Consider the following 14,406-nt stretch of genomic DNA (forward strand, 5'->3'; position numbering starts at 1 on the left):
GCAGAATTAAAATTTTCACTTTCGTGATTGCCTAATTGAGTTCTCAGTAATAATAAAGAATTAACTGTGGAAATGTGGGTCATGTTTTTGTCATAATATTCCATGTGCTAGATCGAAATACAGATGAAGTTTCACAAAACATACGCTTGTGGGGTTCTTTGAAAAAATAAAGAAAGAGAAATATTTTTAAATATTTTTACTCATGTAGCATTTAGATTTTCACTGATAGTTAAAGCTACTTTTGACTTGGTAGGCTGTGGAAGAACAAAGCGGACGCGATTTTTTTCTGACATTAAAAACTGCAACTCCAAAAATTGAAAATTTATTAAATTTTCAAAAAATCATTGAAGATCGAAGCTTTATTGATTGGAATTTTCTGAAGAAGCGAACCCGATAGTCTCCCCAACATCAGCTGATCCATCTCAGTCAAGAATTTTCGACACCTGGAAGAAATGGTCAAGAGTCAAACATCGGCCCTCCGTAGGTGCAAGCAACGGAAAACATCAGGAGGGAATCCAATTGATCTATTGATCGAGTTATCTTCATCACCAAATCCCCAAAAAAGCTAAGTACACTTTTATTCAAAACATGAATACTTAATGAAATTTCCATAGGATGGTTTTTCTTTTTAATCTTGTGTAGAGGATGGTAGTATTTGATCCATTCATTCAATTTTTCTCCTTTCCAACCTATTTTTTTCATATGGTACAAAATGAAATGCATAGGTATTAAATGACGAACAGTAATTTAAAATAAATTTTCATACAAGCTCATATTTAAAAAATCATTAATAAAGTGTGAAAAAAAGTGTGCGAAAAATAAAGCACATGAAGTTTAAAACTATAGTCCGTACTTTCCATTTAAATTGTGTTTTTTCGTATTTCAAGTTCTTTTGCTGCCTGAAAGGTAGCTTAAAATTGATTAAGTTGGAGCAAAAAGCGTTAGGAAAGTTTTACTCTACGTATCTTGGTTACGATAGCTAATCTACCAAAAATTGTGCATTCTAGTTTTTTTTTCTTTCAAATTTTCCTTTGGTTTTATTGATAGGGAGAACTGTTTTTTTTTTCTCCTAACATTTAAAGAATCATTTAACACAATCTAGTATTGCTTTTATTTGAGGAATTTGATATACTTTTTTTCCTTACAACATAAGTTTTTTTTAGCTGTTAAGTGTTTGTTCTTAAAGGCTAAAAATTTTGGAATGAAACTCAAAATGCATACAATGTGTTCAGAAATATCGTAGTTTGATATAGTGTTTCTAGTTTTGTAGTAGCACGTAGCAATGGTTTTGCACAATCAGCGCAAAAAAGTTTGTGGAGTTTAAATGTCAAATATGGAGTTTTAATATAGTTTGTTAATTTAAAAATCAAATTTAGAAAGTTTTGTGTCATGAAATTGATAACAGTCCTCGGCTGGAAGCATAGAAGGAAAAACCGATTGTATTGAGTGTAGTACGACCATTTTGGATTCTTTTGATAACAATGATTAATGAAAATATTGAGGCTAGTTAGATTATTGTACTATTAATTTTCAAATAGTTAGCAAAGGTCTTTAAAAAATATCTAATAATACCCCAACACTTGCTAAAGTACATTTTCAAGAATATGATGTGTCAATTTTAAAAATTGGATCAATCAACGCTTGTTTTGAAAATTTATATGTACATACATTTATTAGGGAAAATAGTAAGGAGTTTATAGTAAAGTTTAACATAAATATTGCGAATTTTCTAGCAGGCCCATCAATTTTGTTTCTGTTTTGAAGATCGTTTATTTAAAATATTTCGGTAGGTATATAACATTAAAATATCAATGCATTTGACTAAAATTACATCAACTTTAAAAATTTTCAAAATTTTTGTTTATCAGCCTCGATGGTAGAGCTAGATGTTTCAGTAGGAAACTTTAGGAGAATAGGAGGTGTAGGGCGAAATCATCACCCGCAATGCTGGTCAAGCATCTCCCAGGGTTTACCTTTCCCAATTACCTATTATAAACCTCCCCACGTTTATGGGTGGATCGTAGAGATCTCTGCATCTACTTGTTAAATAAACGTGAGTCACTTAAGTGACTAACATTCCTTCCCCTTTTCCCCACACAGTCCGCAGGGTTCGGCCAGGGCACCTTCAACATTCTGTGGGGACTGGTTTTTCAGTTTATGAGATTAAATAATCTAAGGCAACGAACTGAAAGACTGTAGTTTCTATTGAAACTACAGGTTAGAAAGTGTAACATCATCTCAAAAGAGAAGGTGGTACAATTTAAAAAAAAAAACTGTAATTTCATAAAACGGAGAGTTGCTGAGTAGCGCCAACCGAAGTTTTAGGGCAGAAACACAGTGCACGCGAGCGAGCGAGCGAGCGATTCGCGCGAAGAATCGCACCTCATTTGAACACGTTGAAAACTGTGAGACCGTTCACAGTGCAAGCGACGCGATTCGTACTATCGCGCGAAATGCCATTCGGAAAATTATCCGTCGCAGCAGTCGCGTGAATACTTTGTTTTGGTTCACCCAAACTTCATATGAACCTGCACTGAGATTATTTCTCGGCAGTTTTATTTGAAAATATATCGCGTTATTTTTAAATAATAAAAAAAACGATTTTTCTCGACTGACTTTTTAAATAAATTCGAAGCAGAGGTCAATTTCAATTATGACGAAAGTTTCTCCAGCATATACCTGTCCTTTGTCCAGTACATGGACGAAATGGTGACCAGTAAATTCTGAAGAGAAATTCGTATTATTTTGCGGCACGGTGAATTTGTACTCTTTGTGCTGTAAAAAACACATTACTTCGGGGGAAAATTTAAACATTGTGAATTTATTTTTTTCGCCAAGCGGCATAAGATGCATATTCCATATACCGGCGCGCGTTTTTTTTCTCTAATTTTTTGAAACCTTTGGAGATTCCGCTGACAAATTGCGTGGTCATCAAGTCTCGCACGATCCAAATTTTTTTCATTCCATTTCTAATTGCTTGAATAATTTAAGAACGTGAAGTTTTGATGCCAAAATAAATAAGATGGTGATTAAAAAATAATGTTCTTCGAAAAACAAATACTCCTTTTCTTTAAGAACAAATAAAATAACTTCTCCTAGAGAAATTGATATATGGATATTGTTTTAAATATTTAAAACAAGAGTAGATAAGCTGAAAAATATTTAAAGTACTAGCTGCAAAAATGGTTATTTATCATTTCCCTTCATCTTAAATTACTATAATCATGATTATACAGGTCAAAATATGTCGACTGGAAAAGAAACGCAGCTGCCAGATCAAAATCAGTTGCTTGGACTCACAATGAAAACTTCTAGAAAAATTTATAGCATTCTAACATCTGTAACCAAAGCAAACACTCAACTGCTGAGCACAGAACATTTATATCCAGAAAAAGGAAAATTTTACTTGTTCAATCTGTAACATGAGCAAGGATTAAATAATAAATATGACTCTAGAACAAATTTATCTTACATTAAAGTGCTTTTGAAATAAAATCTTTGGTGCTTATTCTGCGAGTCACGTGATGTGGATTTGTCGGGTCAACATGATTTGACGTCAGTGAAAGTCGCCGGCGCTGATAGCGATGAAAACTCCGGTTTGTGGATTCGGCAATAAAAATAATTGGTTTTATGACGCTGTTAAAAATTTTAATTGAATGTCACATACGAATTATTTCATAATGATTTAAACAAAAATAACCTCTTAAAAATTATTCTTTCAATTCCCTATAAATTGATTTACATAAATATTATTTTCTTTCCTATCCATAAAGTTTTTTCTCAGTGTAAATCGCATCCCGTTCGTCGCGTGCACTGTGAACGATCCTGAAAAATGTTTTCGCGAAATTCATTTCAGGTTCATTCAAAATCGCTCGCTCGCTCGCTCGCGTGCACTCTGTTTCTGCCCTTAGGTGACTGTTCATGCGAATGCGAATGCGAATGCGAATTAAAATTTTCACTTTCGTATTTTCATCGACGCCTACTTTTCCAGATTCTCACATCAGATTCTTTCAGTTTTCCAGTATATGGCATTGGAATGACGAAATTCACAGAACCTTACTTTGAGCTTGGATCTCAAATTCGAATTGCATAGCTCCTAAACTCAAGGCATTGATGGTAGACTTTTTTATCTCTCCATCAGTTCACTTGAGACTGTACACATGTTGCACCTTATCGAGTTTCTTCCATCATAACAAGTGCTGAACATGAGGTGTTTTTTGTGATGATAACACGCGTAAAGCAATTTGTTAACCGTGAAAAGGCGGCGCTTCCAGCTGTTGTAAATTGAATTCGCCGTTTTATGCATGGTTTGTCGAATATGATTCAAATTAACAATAAAAGAAGATCGATTTGTTGTGATCCAATTCAGTTGGAATCATCAACCTGATTAATGAGGTATAATGATTGCCTTACTTCTTGTTCCGATCGTCCTGTTCCTTCTCTATCGGTGGACAGTCCGAAATAATAAGTACTTCGAGAAGCTGAAAATTCCCTTCGTAAAACCTTACCCACTGTTCGGTGCCTTGTGGCCAGTTTTCTCCCGTAAATCGCATCCGTGCGACGCGCTTACCCTTGGCTATGATCAGTTTCCGAAGAACCGTTTCTCCGGATACTTTGAATTTCATCGACCCGCCATCCTACTGCACGATCCGGAACTGGTGAAGCAGATTGCCATTAAAGACCACGAGCAGTTTCCCGATCATGACACATTCTGTCCGGTGGAGGTCGATCCGTTCGTTGGTCGGGTGATCTTTTTCGAAACCGGCCAAACGTGGAAGAAGTCCCGGAAGAACCAGTCACCATTGTTCACCAGCAGCAAGATGAGCAACATGTTTGTGCTGGTTTCGGAACATGTGAAAGCCGCCGTTGGTCGACTGGTGGATGATTCCAAAGCTAGTTCAATGGTCGTTGAGGGATATGATCTGTTTTCTAGGTGAGGTTTACAATGAGCCACTTTAAGTTTAAAAATATTAATGATAATTTCTCCCTCGTTTTAGAATGACGAACGATGTAATGACGCTGGTGTCGTTGGGCATCGATGTCGATTCCGTGCACGATCGGGAGAACGATTTCTACCGGAATAGCCTGCAGATCACGGAAAACGTGGGCTTTCAGCAGTTGAAGTTCTTCCTGCTTACGGTACTTCCGGTCAGGTTGTTCACTCTCTTCCGCATCTCGATCCTGTCGGATAAATGTATCAAATTCTATGAAAATGCCGTCGACAGCGTGGTTAACTATCGGAAAAAGAATAACGTGACCCGACCGGACTTTATCAACAGCCTAATGAAGCACTACAAAAGTGAAGATTCTGCTGAAGACCAAACTCAAAAAGAAGGATACTCCAATCTGGACATATCGGCAATTGCTGGTACCTTCTTATTCGCTGGAATTGAAACATCCACAGCCGCCGTTTGTTTTGCCCTTTACGAAATGGCACTGAACAAACAGATCCGCGAAAAACTTCAAGCCGAGGTAGATGCCGTCCATGAGGAGCTGAACGGATCTCCGGTTACCTACGATGCATTGCAGAAGATGCAATACCTGGATATGGTTGTCTCGGAGTCCCTCCGTAAATATCCCTCAGTACCAATGACCAATCGGGCCAGCAAGAAAGCCTACACAATCGAAGACCATAACGGAAAAACTTTCCCCATCAAGCAGGGACAAGTTGTCACAATTCCCATCATGTCGTTCCATCGGGATCCCCGCTACTTCCCCAATCCGGACCGGTTCTATCCGGAGCGTTTCGCCGAAGAGAACTCGAAGCTCATCAATAAGGATGCGTTCATGCCGTTCGGGGTGGGACCTCGGATGTGTATCGGGCTGCGTTTGGGACTCCTGGAGACCAAATGTATCCTGTACTATTTGATGGTTCACTTCAACGTCGAACTTAACGCCAAGATGGAACGGGTTAGGCTGAAGAAAAGTTCAACTGTACTGACAGCCGAAAATGGTTTCTGGTTTAATTTTATTCCCAGGGTTCGCGATTGAATGTGCTTGTTAGCTCTGTTATGCTGTTATTTGTAAATGCATAAAAAAAATATGAAAAGATGATATAGTATAAAAAATGATTAAAACATCATTAGAGACAGTCTTCTGAAAATCAATCAAAACAAACACTCAGGATGCGTTTCCTGTTGGAAACATTCAGATTGTATAATGGGATAGCGCCTCTCGCAACTGCTTCGCCTGGCTGGTATGCAATCTCGATCAGCGCTCCTATCAGCTATGCAAACCGAGTCGCATCATTCAGAATTATCGGTTTAGCAAACATCGCATATCGGAGATGAGTGAGATACAAACTGATCCATTCTGAATGTAGCTCACTCAGTATCTGCCTGAATTATATGAAATTCAAAATTATTTTTTGCAGGACGAGAAAAATCAAACAGTTGTGCGGGACACCATAAATTCTCAGTAGTTTTAACGTGACGGACGACAGTTTAATAAGAGAACTTGTAAAATTTGAAAAACATGGCGAAAGTGAACATCTTTCCCTCACAAACACAACTTCAATTTGATTTTGATCATACTGATGTTAAAAAACGTTATAACAACAAATAAATTTATTAATTTGCTATATATCAAATCAAACAAAATACGCTAATGATCGGCTTCATGTATCACTCACTCACTGCCTGATCCATTCACTCCTGATCGAAGACCAACAAGATTCGCCATATGCATTGCGCATTGGTGAGATTCCAATTTGATGATGGTGCTGCACTGTTTTGACAGCAAGCATCGTACGAGGTGATCTGTATTTTAGCGATGAATTGAACGATCGATGATCGGGTAGGTCCAGTAGCAATCAATAACGAAACCCGACCGTTGTACGTTCAGTTGCGAAGTGCAATCAGAAACTTTCATTGAAAATGAGTGATATTCGGAACACTGATTAGAGACTGTCGATCGTATCATACTTTTTTTTAAAATACCTAGTCCTAAAGAACGCTAAGAAAATGTATGCAATTGTTGTCTCCATCACCAACTTCATAATGCTGATTCCAGCGATATTTCGATATTTTGCTTGCTCATCAGCTTTTTGGGCGATATCATGATGTTTGCTGCAGATCGATAATCCAATGAAAATCAAACTAATATTCCTCTAAGTCGTTAGTTGCACGATATTCGAAGTATTGCTTACCCTACAACTTACCTTTGTACATTTCAAGTCTCATTTTCGAAAGACTAAGTCGATTTGGGGTCATGATTTTCCAAATCGGGAGGTGCTACGTTTTACGTAAAGTTTTAGTCTGTTGCGTGGCAACAAATACTCCCGAAGCTTATTTGCAATATTGTTAGTAATTTTAGTGAAACTCTTTAAAGATCTAGATTTACTCAGTGTAAGCGACGCTTCTTGACCTAAGATCGAGAGGGCGTCTTTAAAGCGCAGTGGCTAACTAAGGGATGGTCGACTACGACCACCAAAAAAGTGCTTGAACTACTCGCGCGTTTTTTTTGCATTGTCTGGGCATTGGGTTTGAGGAAAAACCTCAGAAGAAGGGCGATGGGAAAAGTTTTCCTGAAAGCTGGCAAGACATGAGCCAGCTCTCTAATCCTGGAACCTGGTTGTAAGACGGATGTCGAAAACGTAGTCGTGGGTTAAAGATTACTGTCGAAGTATTGGATTTATGAGAAGCGTCGTGGTTGCGGCGTGCGAATTCCAAAATCGGAAACCTTGGAAAAAGTCTCGAAAGTCGACGGAAGTGTGGTGGCTCAAAACTAACCCCCTGTCCGACTGAAGAGGCAATTCGACGCCCTATGTTTGGACAGCCGGAAGACGTAGTTTGCAATTCGTTGGTAAGTCGTTGTACTTTATTGATTCCTATGAGATCTTTGGGATTGAAATTCGCTTGCATTGATTTTCAAAGAGCCGACCTATATTCCCAACGATATTGCTAGTTTGCTTCTTCCCTCTGTAGAGCGCGAAAACAAATTGTTCCCCCCCTGGGGTAAGAGTCCGGGCAAAGTCTCTTGGCTGCTAGCACATCTGCATTCGCAGACGGCGCGAAAGTGCTGGTAGTAATATTCGCGACTATCAAGGTTTAAAGAGGTAAAATATCCACTACGTAACAAGTCATTAAATATTATCTCAAATACTTTAATAAAAAAATATTCTTGGAATATAACAGGCAACTTGAGGGGTCAATAACCCTGTGCTTGTTAATGAAGGTCATTGACCCCTCACAATGAAAATAAATAAAAAAAAAAAAAACAGGCAAATCGAGATGATTGATATGTATCTACAGTGGGGTGGCAGCCAAATAGGTCATTTCGAATTTTGAGAACCGACTATAGGCATTTTGTAGATTGGCTCAAAAAATTGACCTGTGCCAAATTTAAACTCGATCGGACTTGATTTAGGGGTGATTCAAAGCGCTCAAAGTTTCGCTTTTTTTACCCTCATAATTTCTTTATGGAATAAGGCTGGAACAAATATGAATTTCTTCTTCGAACAAATATCGAACAAAAAAAAAACCCGAAGTTGAATTAATAAAGTTTTTAATATTTGATGTACATTTCGAAAAATAATTCAAATATCCAGTTCGAATAGATTACGAGACCAAAAAACTAATATTGGAAGATTGGTGTTATTTCACCATTTATATTCTTAATTTTATTGAATTTTTCGATAAAAAATTATTTGATTCATAGGTTTTGTGCAATGATATTGTCACAAAGTCACAACCATGCGGAGTGAAGCACCTTTCCCTAACAGCCACCTTGCCACTTGCCGTCAATGAGAATTTGAATCACGAAATGTGATCAAAGTAACCGCAACGAAAAATCAGAAGTGAGCAAGTGTGCTAGTGAATTCTGGGCCGAGGTTAAATTGTAAATCGTTTAAAGTTTAAACAAATATGGTTTGTAAATTCTAATTTTTCCTAATTTAGTCTGTTAGCTTAACTACGAGAAGCTGTAACTTAAGTGGTAGGAACATTCTCAAAACCATAACTGTTAAATGTACTAAGAAATCAGGTAAATTTATGCAATAGCATAGATAAATTATAACCTAACCTAAACTAATCTTCCCAGCTCAGGTGCTGCGAAAGCGTGCTATCAAAGTTGCGAGCACGGATCAGGCAGAAGGAAACGATACGCAAGTCATTAATTTCACTAAACTCAGATATGTATGTATGAATGTATGTATGAAAACCCACCAGTGCACACTGGTACAGAACATCAATCTAGCGGAACTAAATTAATAGCGCCCAGGGATGAAAAGATAGACTTTTGATGTCTTCAACAACATTGCATAATTTTACAAGGCGCATTCTTTGAAATAAAATATAGAGTCGAGGAGTCCACCAATCGCAAGATAAAAAAGCTAACTTTTTTGTTAAGCATCTTAGAGCTTTGGTTTATTCTACAAAGTTGTTTATCTTAACAAAATACACAACTTTGCTGAACAAGCCAAAGTTCTACAATTTCATTCTAAGGAGTTACAATGAAATTAAAAAAATAACCTTGAAAAAACAGTTTTTTAAATCTGAAACGTTGTAGGTAAGACCAATCAATTTTCAGTCTTCGAAACAAAGTTGAAAAATGTTAAGATCTACAATTGTTTAGTACATTATGATGTGTTTTGAAGTTGCTGAAGCGCTGTAGAAAGCATTTAGTGTAAAATATTAACGATTTTCAAAGAAAAGTTTATCGAATTGCGCAAATTTTCGCACCATCAGCCAATGTGGATTTTGTTTTTGGTGTTAAGAGGAATCAGTAACATATAAAATTAGCGTGGAACTCGGTGGAACTCGAAGCAATTTTAAGATTGAAAATCTAGTATTTTGTTCACAAATATCACTTTTTAGACACTTTATTAGTTTCTCTGATGCAATTAATTTTCAGAATTAGAGAATAAGAAATAATTAGATGATTTATCCGGTTTTCCGTTTAAAATTTATCAATAGAATCTGTACATCATCTGATATCTGATATCTGATATCAATGATATCTGTACCAACACGTGAAAGTGATTTAACTCCAAAAGTAAAGTAGCTTTCAGCTTTCAGTGGCAGGCCAATTTTTGCTCTATTTAACGAAAAAAAACTCTTTTGAGATAGTGGTTTTTCGTTGGATTACAAACTCAATTTTAGTAAAGGATCTATGATCATTTTGATAAATTTGAAACGGAAAACCGGGTAAATCATCTAATTATTACTAATTCTCAAATTCTGCAAGTTAATTGCTTCAAAGAAACTAAGAAACTAATAAAGTGTCTAAAAAGTTATATTTGTGAACAAAATACTAGATTTTCAATCTTAAAATTTCTTCGAGTTCCACCGAGTTCCACGCTAATTTTATATGGTACTGATTCCTCTTAAAACCAAAAATAAAATCCACATTGGCTGATGGTGCGAAAATTTGCGCAATTCGATAAACTTTTCTTTGAAAATCGTTTATATTTTACACTAAATGCTTTCTACAGCGCTTCAGCAACTTCAAAACACATCATAATGTACTAAACAATTGTAGATCTTAACATTTTTCAACTATGTTTCGAAGACTGAAAATTGATTGGTCTTACCTACAAAGTTTCAGATTTAAAAAACTGTTTTTTCAAGGTTATTTTTTTAATTTCATTGTAACTCCTTAGAATGAAATTGTAGAACTTTGGCTTGTTCAGCAAAGTTGTGTATTTTGTTAAGATAAACAACTTTGTAGAATAAACCAAAGCTCTTAGATGCTTAACAAAAAAGTTAGCTTTTTTATCTTGCGATTGGTGGACCCCTCGACTCTATATTTTATTTCAAAGAATGCGCCTTGTAAAATTATGCAATGCTGTCGAAGACATCAAAAGTCTATCTTTTCATCCCTGGGCGCTATTAATTTAGTTCCGCTAGATTGATGTTCTATACCAGTGTGCAGTGGCTGATAGGTCTTTCGACCCGAGGCGGTACGGGAAGTCCCGATCGCATATTCAAATATTGTCCAAGCTTACTCATAAACAATATTTGCAGCACAACCAAGGGGTCCGTTACCACTGGCTTGGGACAGGTTTGACTCATCTCACTCCCTTCCAACTGTTCGAAACAAATGAAGAATTCTGAAAAGGTTCCAAAGTAACCTACTCATTATTCTAAATTTGTCGAGATACTCCGGCTGGCTTGAACCCACAATCCCTTGTATATCAGTCTTCCGATCGTTTGATGTCCTGTCCAATCCCCCCACTCAACCCCATATAGAGTTAAGCTATTTTTAACATATGAAAAAAATAATAACACTTTTTACATCTTACCTCTTTTTCATTTGAAAAGGATACTTGTCTTCATACCGCAAAATTTTCCGAAAATATTTAAAAGGCATGAACGGGCTAGCCTGAATATATATAAAAAAAAATCTGGAATAACGATACTCAAAAAAATGAAGTTATTAACAGTGAAAATTACACGGATACACCTAAGATGTTTACTTAAATCCAGAAGTTTTTGGTGGATGTGTAGCATTTTCAATTTGACTTTTGGATATTTAAAAAAAATTCCAAAATTATTTGATAAATTTGAAAAGTCCGTTATTATATAAATTTAAAAAGTAAATATTCGGCCTATTCGGTGAGCCGAATATTCGGCCTAACAGTTACAAAAACCAATAGACAAAAAAGGATAGAAACATTTTTTTAACATGTTTTACATATTATTTTGAAAAACATTTCAATCAATGTAAATGTTAACAACTTAAAAAAAAATTAAAATGTATGGGTGGATTTGTTTGGATTTTTTTTTAATATTTCAAACCTCACCCAACGCAAAACTAATCTAAAAAACTAATTTGGTAATTTTAAAAACAAAAAAAAACTTGTTAGGCCTGTTTTCTCGGAATCGGAATTCAGTCACCTACATCCCTCTGATGCTCAGCGCCTCGTTTGATAACAAAGTTTTATAGTTGTCTTTTAGTTTTTTTCGCACTCAAATTGTAACTGGGGATGATATCAAGTCGATTTGATCGAAGCTTGAAAGGGCCACATCAATAAAACCTAATTTCGCGTTCTTTGAACATGCATCTGAGTTGTAAATTTGAAAATTGCCATTGCTAGTCAATCTTTTCTAAATTATTCCAATCTGCGACTATGGGAAACGTGACTCAAACTCAGATGTAACTCAGTATTGCACCCTGTAACAATAACGGCTTTGATCGTTCAGTTTCGCAACTCATGACGCAACAACGTATTTTTCAGATTTTTTTCTGTATAGAAATACAGCCATTGATGATACCATTTGCATGTAAGATGCAAACAGGTACCAGTTGCATGACACTTTCGTTCGGAAACAGAAAGATCTCTGTGCAATAATAATCATAGATCTAAAACGTTTCGTATGCTTCACAATGTATCAACACAAAACATCCACATTCATAAGAAGCAGATCGTATTCTAAACAAGAACTTATAATAATAATTCAGTCGCAGTTTGGCTTTCATCGTGATAATGTCTTTACTAATGTGGTTTGTAACGATTCTCGTAATCGCTGTATTCTGGTTCTACTTTTGGAGCGTCAAAACGTACAGTTACTTTAAAAAATTGAAAGTCCCGTACGTGAAACCGATTCCGCTGCTTGGGTCTCTGGGACCAGTATTTTCCGGCAAACTCCACCCAGCCGATGCCCTGGCCCTCGGATATAAAAAGTTTCCAGATCGAAGATTTTCCGGCTACTTTGAGTTCCATCGGCCGGCCATTCTCCTCCACGATCCTCGACTGGTCAAGCAGATCGCCGTCCAAGATTATGATCAATTTCTGGACCACGGTACCTTGTGCCCGGTGGAGGTTGATCCGTTCGTCGGGCGAATAACGTTCTTTATGAGTGGTCAAAGCTGGAAGCGGGAACGGAAGGCTCAAAGTCCACTTTTCACCGTCAGTAAAATGGGCAGAATGTTAACGCTGGTCTCGGAACATCTCCATAAAGCTACCGAACGGCTGATCGATGATTCCAAAGCTACGATCATGGACCTGGATGCGCACGATCTCATTGGAAGGTAAGAAAGAGTCGTTGCTGTTTCTTTAAGCATTTACATTTTTTTATTTCTTCCAGACTTACGAACGACGTGATGACATCAGTTTCCCTAGGCGTGGAAGTTGATAGCTGGCGTGATCGAGAGAATGATTTTTACGCACAAAGTTTACACCTTACCTCGAACATCGGATTTCAAGGATTGAAATTCTTCCTATTGACAGTGTTTCCGGCCAGGTTGTTTACCCTGTTTGGCATCAGAATCGTTCCGGACGATTGTGTCAACTTTTACCGGGGCGTTGTTCGGAAAGTTGTTGAACTTTATAGAAAAAGTAGCTTCGATCGACCGGATTTCATCAGCTATATCATGAAATTGAGTCAAATTGATTCGAATCAAGATGACATGGATCCGGAAATCGATTCTAGTACACATGGAAACACTCAATCCGATTTAGACGTGGCCGCAACGGTAGGAACGTACATTTTTGCCGGTATCGAAACCTCAACGGCGGCCGTTTGTTTCACCCTTTATGAGTTGGCGCTGAACAAAAATGTGCAATCAAAGCTCCACTCAGAAATCGATGCCATTTTTAAGGAACTCGATGGAGTCCCGATTACCTACGAGGCCCTGCAAGGGATGCGCTATCTCGATCTGGTTGTTTCCGAATCGCTCCGAAAATGGCCACCAGTTGCAATGACGAATCGAGCCTGCCGTTCTTCCTACCCATTGGAAGATTTTGATGGAACACGCATTACCCTTTCCGAGGGCCAAGTAGTTACAATCCCCATCTTCGCTTTCCATAGGGATCCAAACCTGTTTCCCAACCCAGATCACTTCAATCCGGAACGATTTGCCGATGACAACGAGCACCTGATGGATCGTGATGCGTACATGCCTTTTGGGATGGGTCCGCGCAACTGCATCGGACTCAGGTTGGGGCTGCTCCAGACCAAATGTGCCATCTACTATCTGATGCTGCGGTTCGGGATCGAGCTGTCGGATAAAATGGAACAACCGCTGAAGCTGAAAACGAGCACTACGATTTTTACCGCTGAAAAGGGATTTTGGTTTAACTTGAAGCCACGAGCAAAATAATGTTTTTGACATAAGTTGGAAGGTCCAATAAAAATATGTCCGTAGTTTTTATAAAAAAAAATGTACTCACAAAAAAAATTTAAAATTTTTTTAGAAATTAATAGTTTCAACCTGGATGATAAATTTCTTAATATAAATTTTTGATTTTGAACTCCGAGTGCTGGGTTTACTCATCTAAAACGTTACTGAAAAATTCAGCAAAAAAAAAAACATGGATATGTTCAGAACTAAAACGAAGCTTTTTAACCTCAAGGTTTTAGAAATTCGAAAATGACTTCAACTCGATTCGATCTTATTGTCTAGTGCAGTGATCGGCAACCTTTTGAGTCGGAAGAGCCAAAAACCTCAAATTTTCTAAATTTT

The 14,406-nt window shown here is 37.2% G+C and overlaps 2 protein-coding genes across 2 annotated transcripts; both read left to right on the plus strand.

Moving 5' to 3' along the window:
- Positions 1–4,397: 4,397 nt before the first annotated feature.
- On the plus strand, positions 4,398–5,991 carry LOC129741079 (cytochrome P450 9b2-like). Its single transcript, XM_055732778.1, has 2 exons — positions 4,398–4,933; positions 4,998–5,991. The coding sequence occupies exons 1-2, from the start codon at positions 4,401–4,403 to the stop codon at positions 5,989–5,991; spliced, it is 1,527 nt and encodes a 508-aa protein (XP_055588753.1). The 5' UTR covers positions 4,398–4,400.
- Positions 5,992–12,387: 6,396 nt separating this feature from the next.
- Positions 12,388–14,097, plus strand: LOC129750068 (probable cytochrome P450 9f2). Its single transcript, XM_055745267.1, has 2 exons — positions 12,388–12,972; positions 13,029–14,097. The coding sequence occupies exons 1-2, from the start codon at positions 12,428–12,430 to the stop codon at positions 14,041–14,043; spliced, it is 1,560 nt and encodes a 519-aa protein (XP_055601242.1). The 5' UTR covers positions 12,388–12,427; the 3' UTR covers positions 14,044–14,097.
- The last annotated feature ends 309 nt before the right edge of the window (positions 14,098–14,406 follow it).

Source organism: Uranotaenia lowii, chromosome 2 (assembly GCF_029784155.1).
Source record: "Uranotaenia lowii strain MFRU-FL chromosome 2, ASM2978415v1, whole genome shotgun sequence".
Lineage (NCBI taxonomy): Eukaryota > Metazoa > Arthropoda > Insecta > Diptera > Culicidae > Uranotaenia > Uranotaenia lowii.

What these genes read in the sequence shown, in the direction of transcription:
- LOC129741079 (XM_055732778.1), top strand. Translation starts at nt 4,401, where the DNA reads ATGATTGCCTTACTTCTTGTTCCGATCGTCCTGTTCCTTCTCTATCGG. An exon ending in GGATATGATCTGTTTTCTAG is followed by an intron (nt 4,934 to 4,997) that starts GTGAGGTTTACA and finishes CCCTCGTTTTAG; the next exon opens with AATGACGAACGATGTAATGA.
- LOC129750068 (XM_055745267.1), top strand. Translation starts at nt 12,428, where the DNA reads ATGTCTTTACTAATGTGGTTTGTAACGATTCTCGTAATCGCTGTATTC. An exon ending in GCGCACGATCTCATTGGAAG is followed by an intron (nt 12,973 to 13,028) that starts GTAAGAAAGAGT and finishes TATTTCTTCCAG; the next exon opens with ACTTACGAACGACGTGATGA.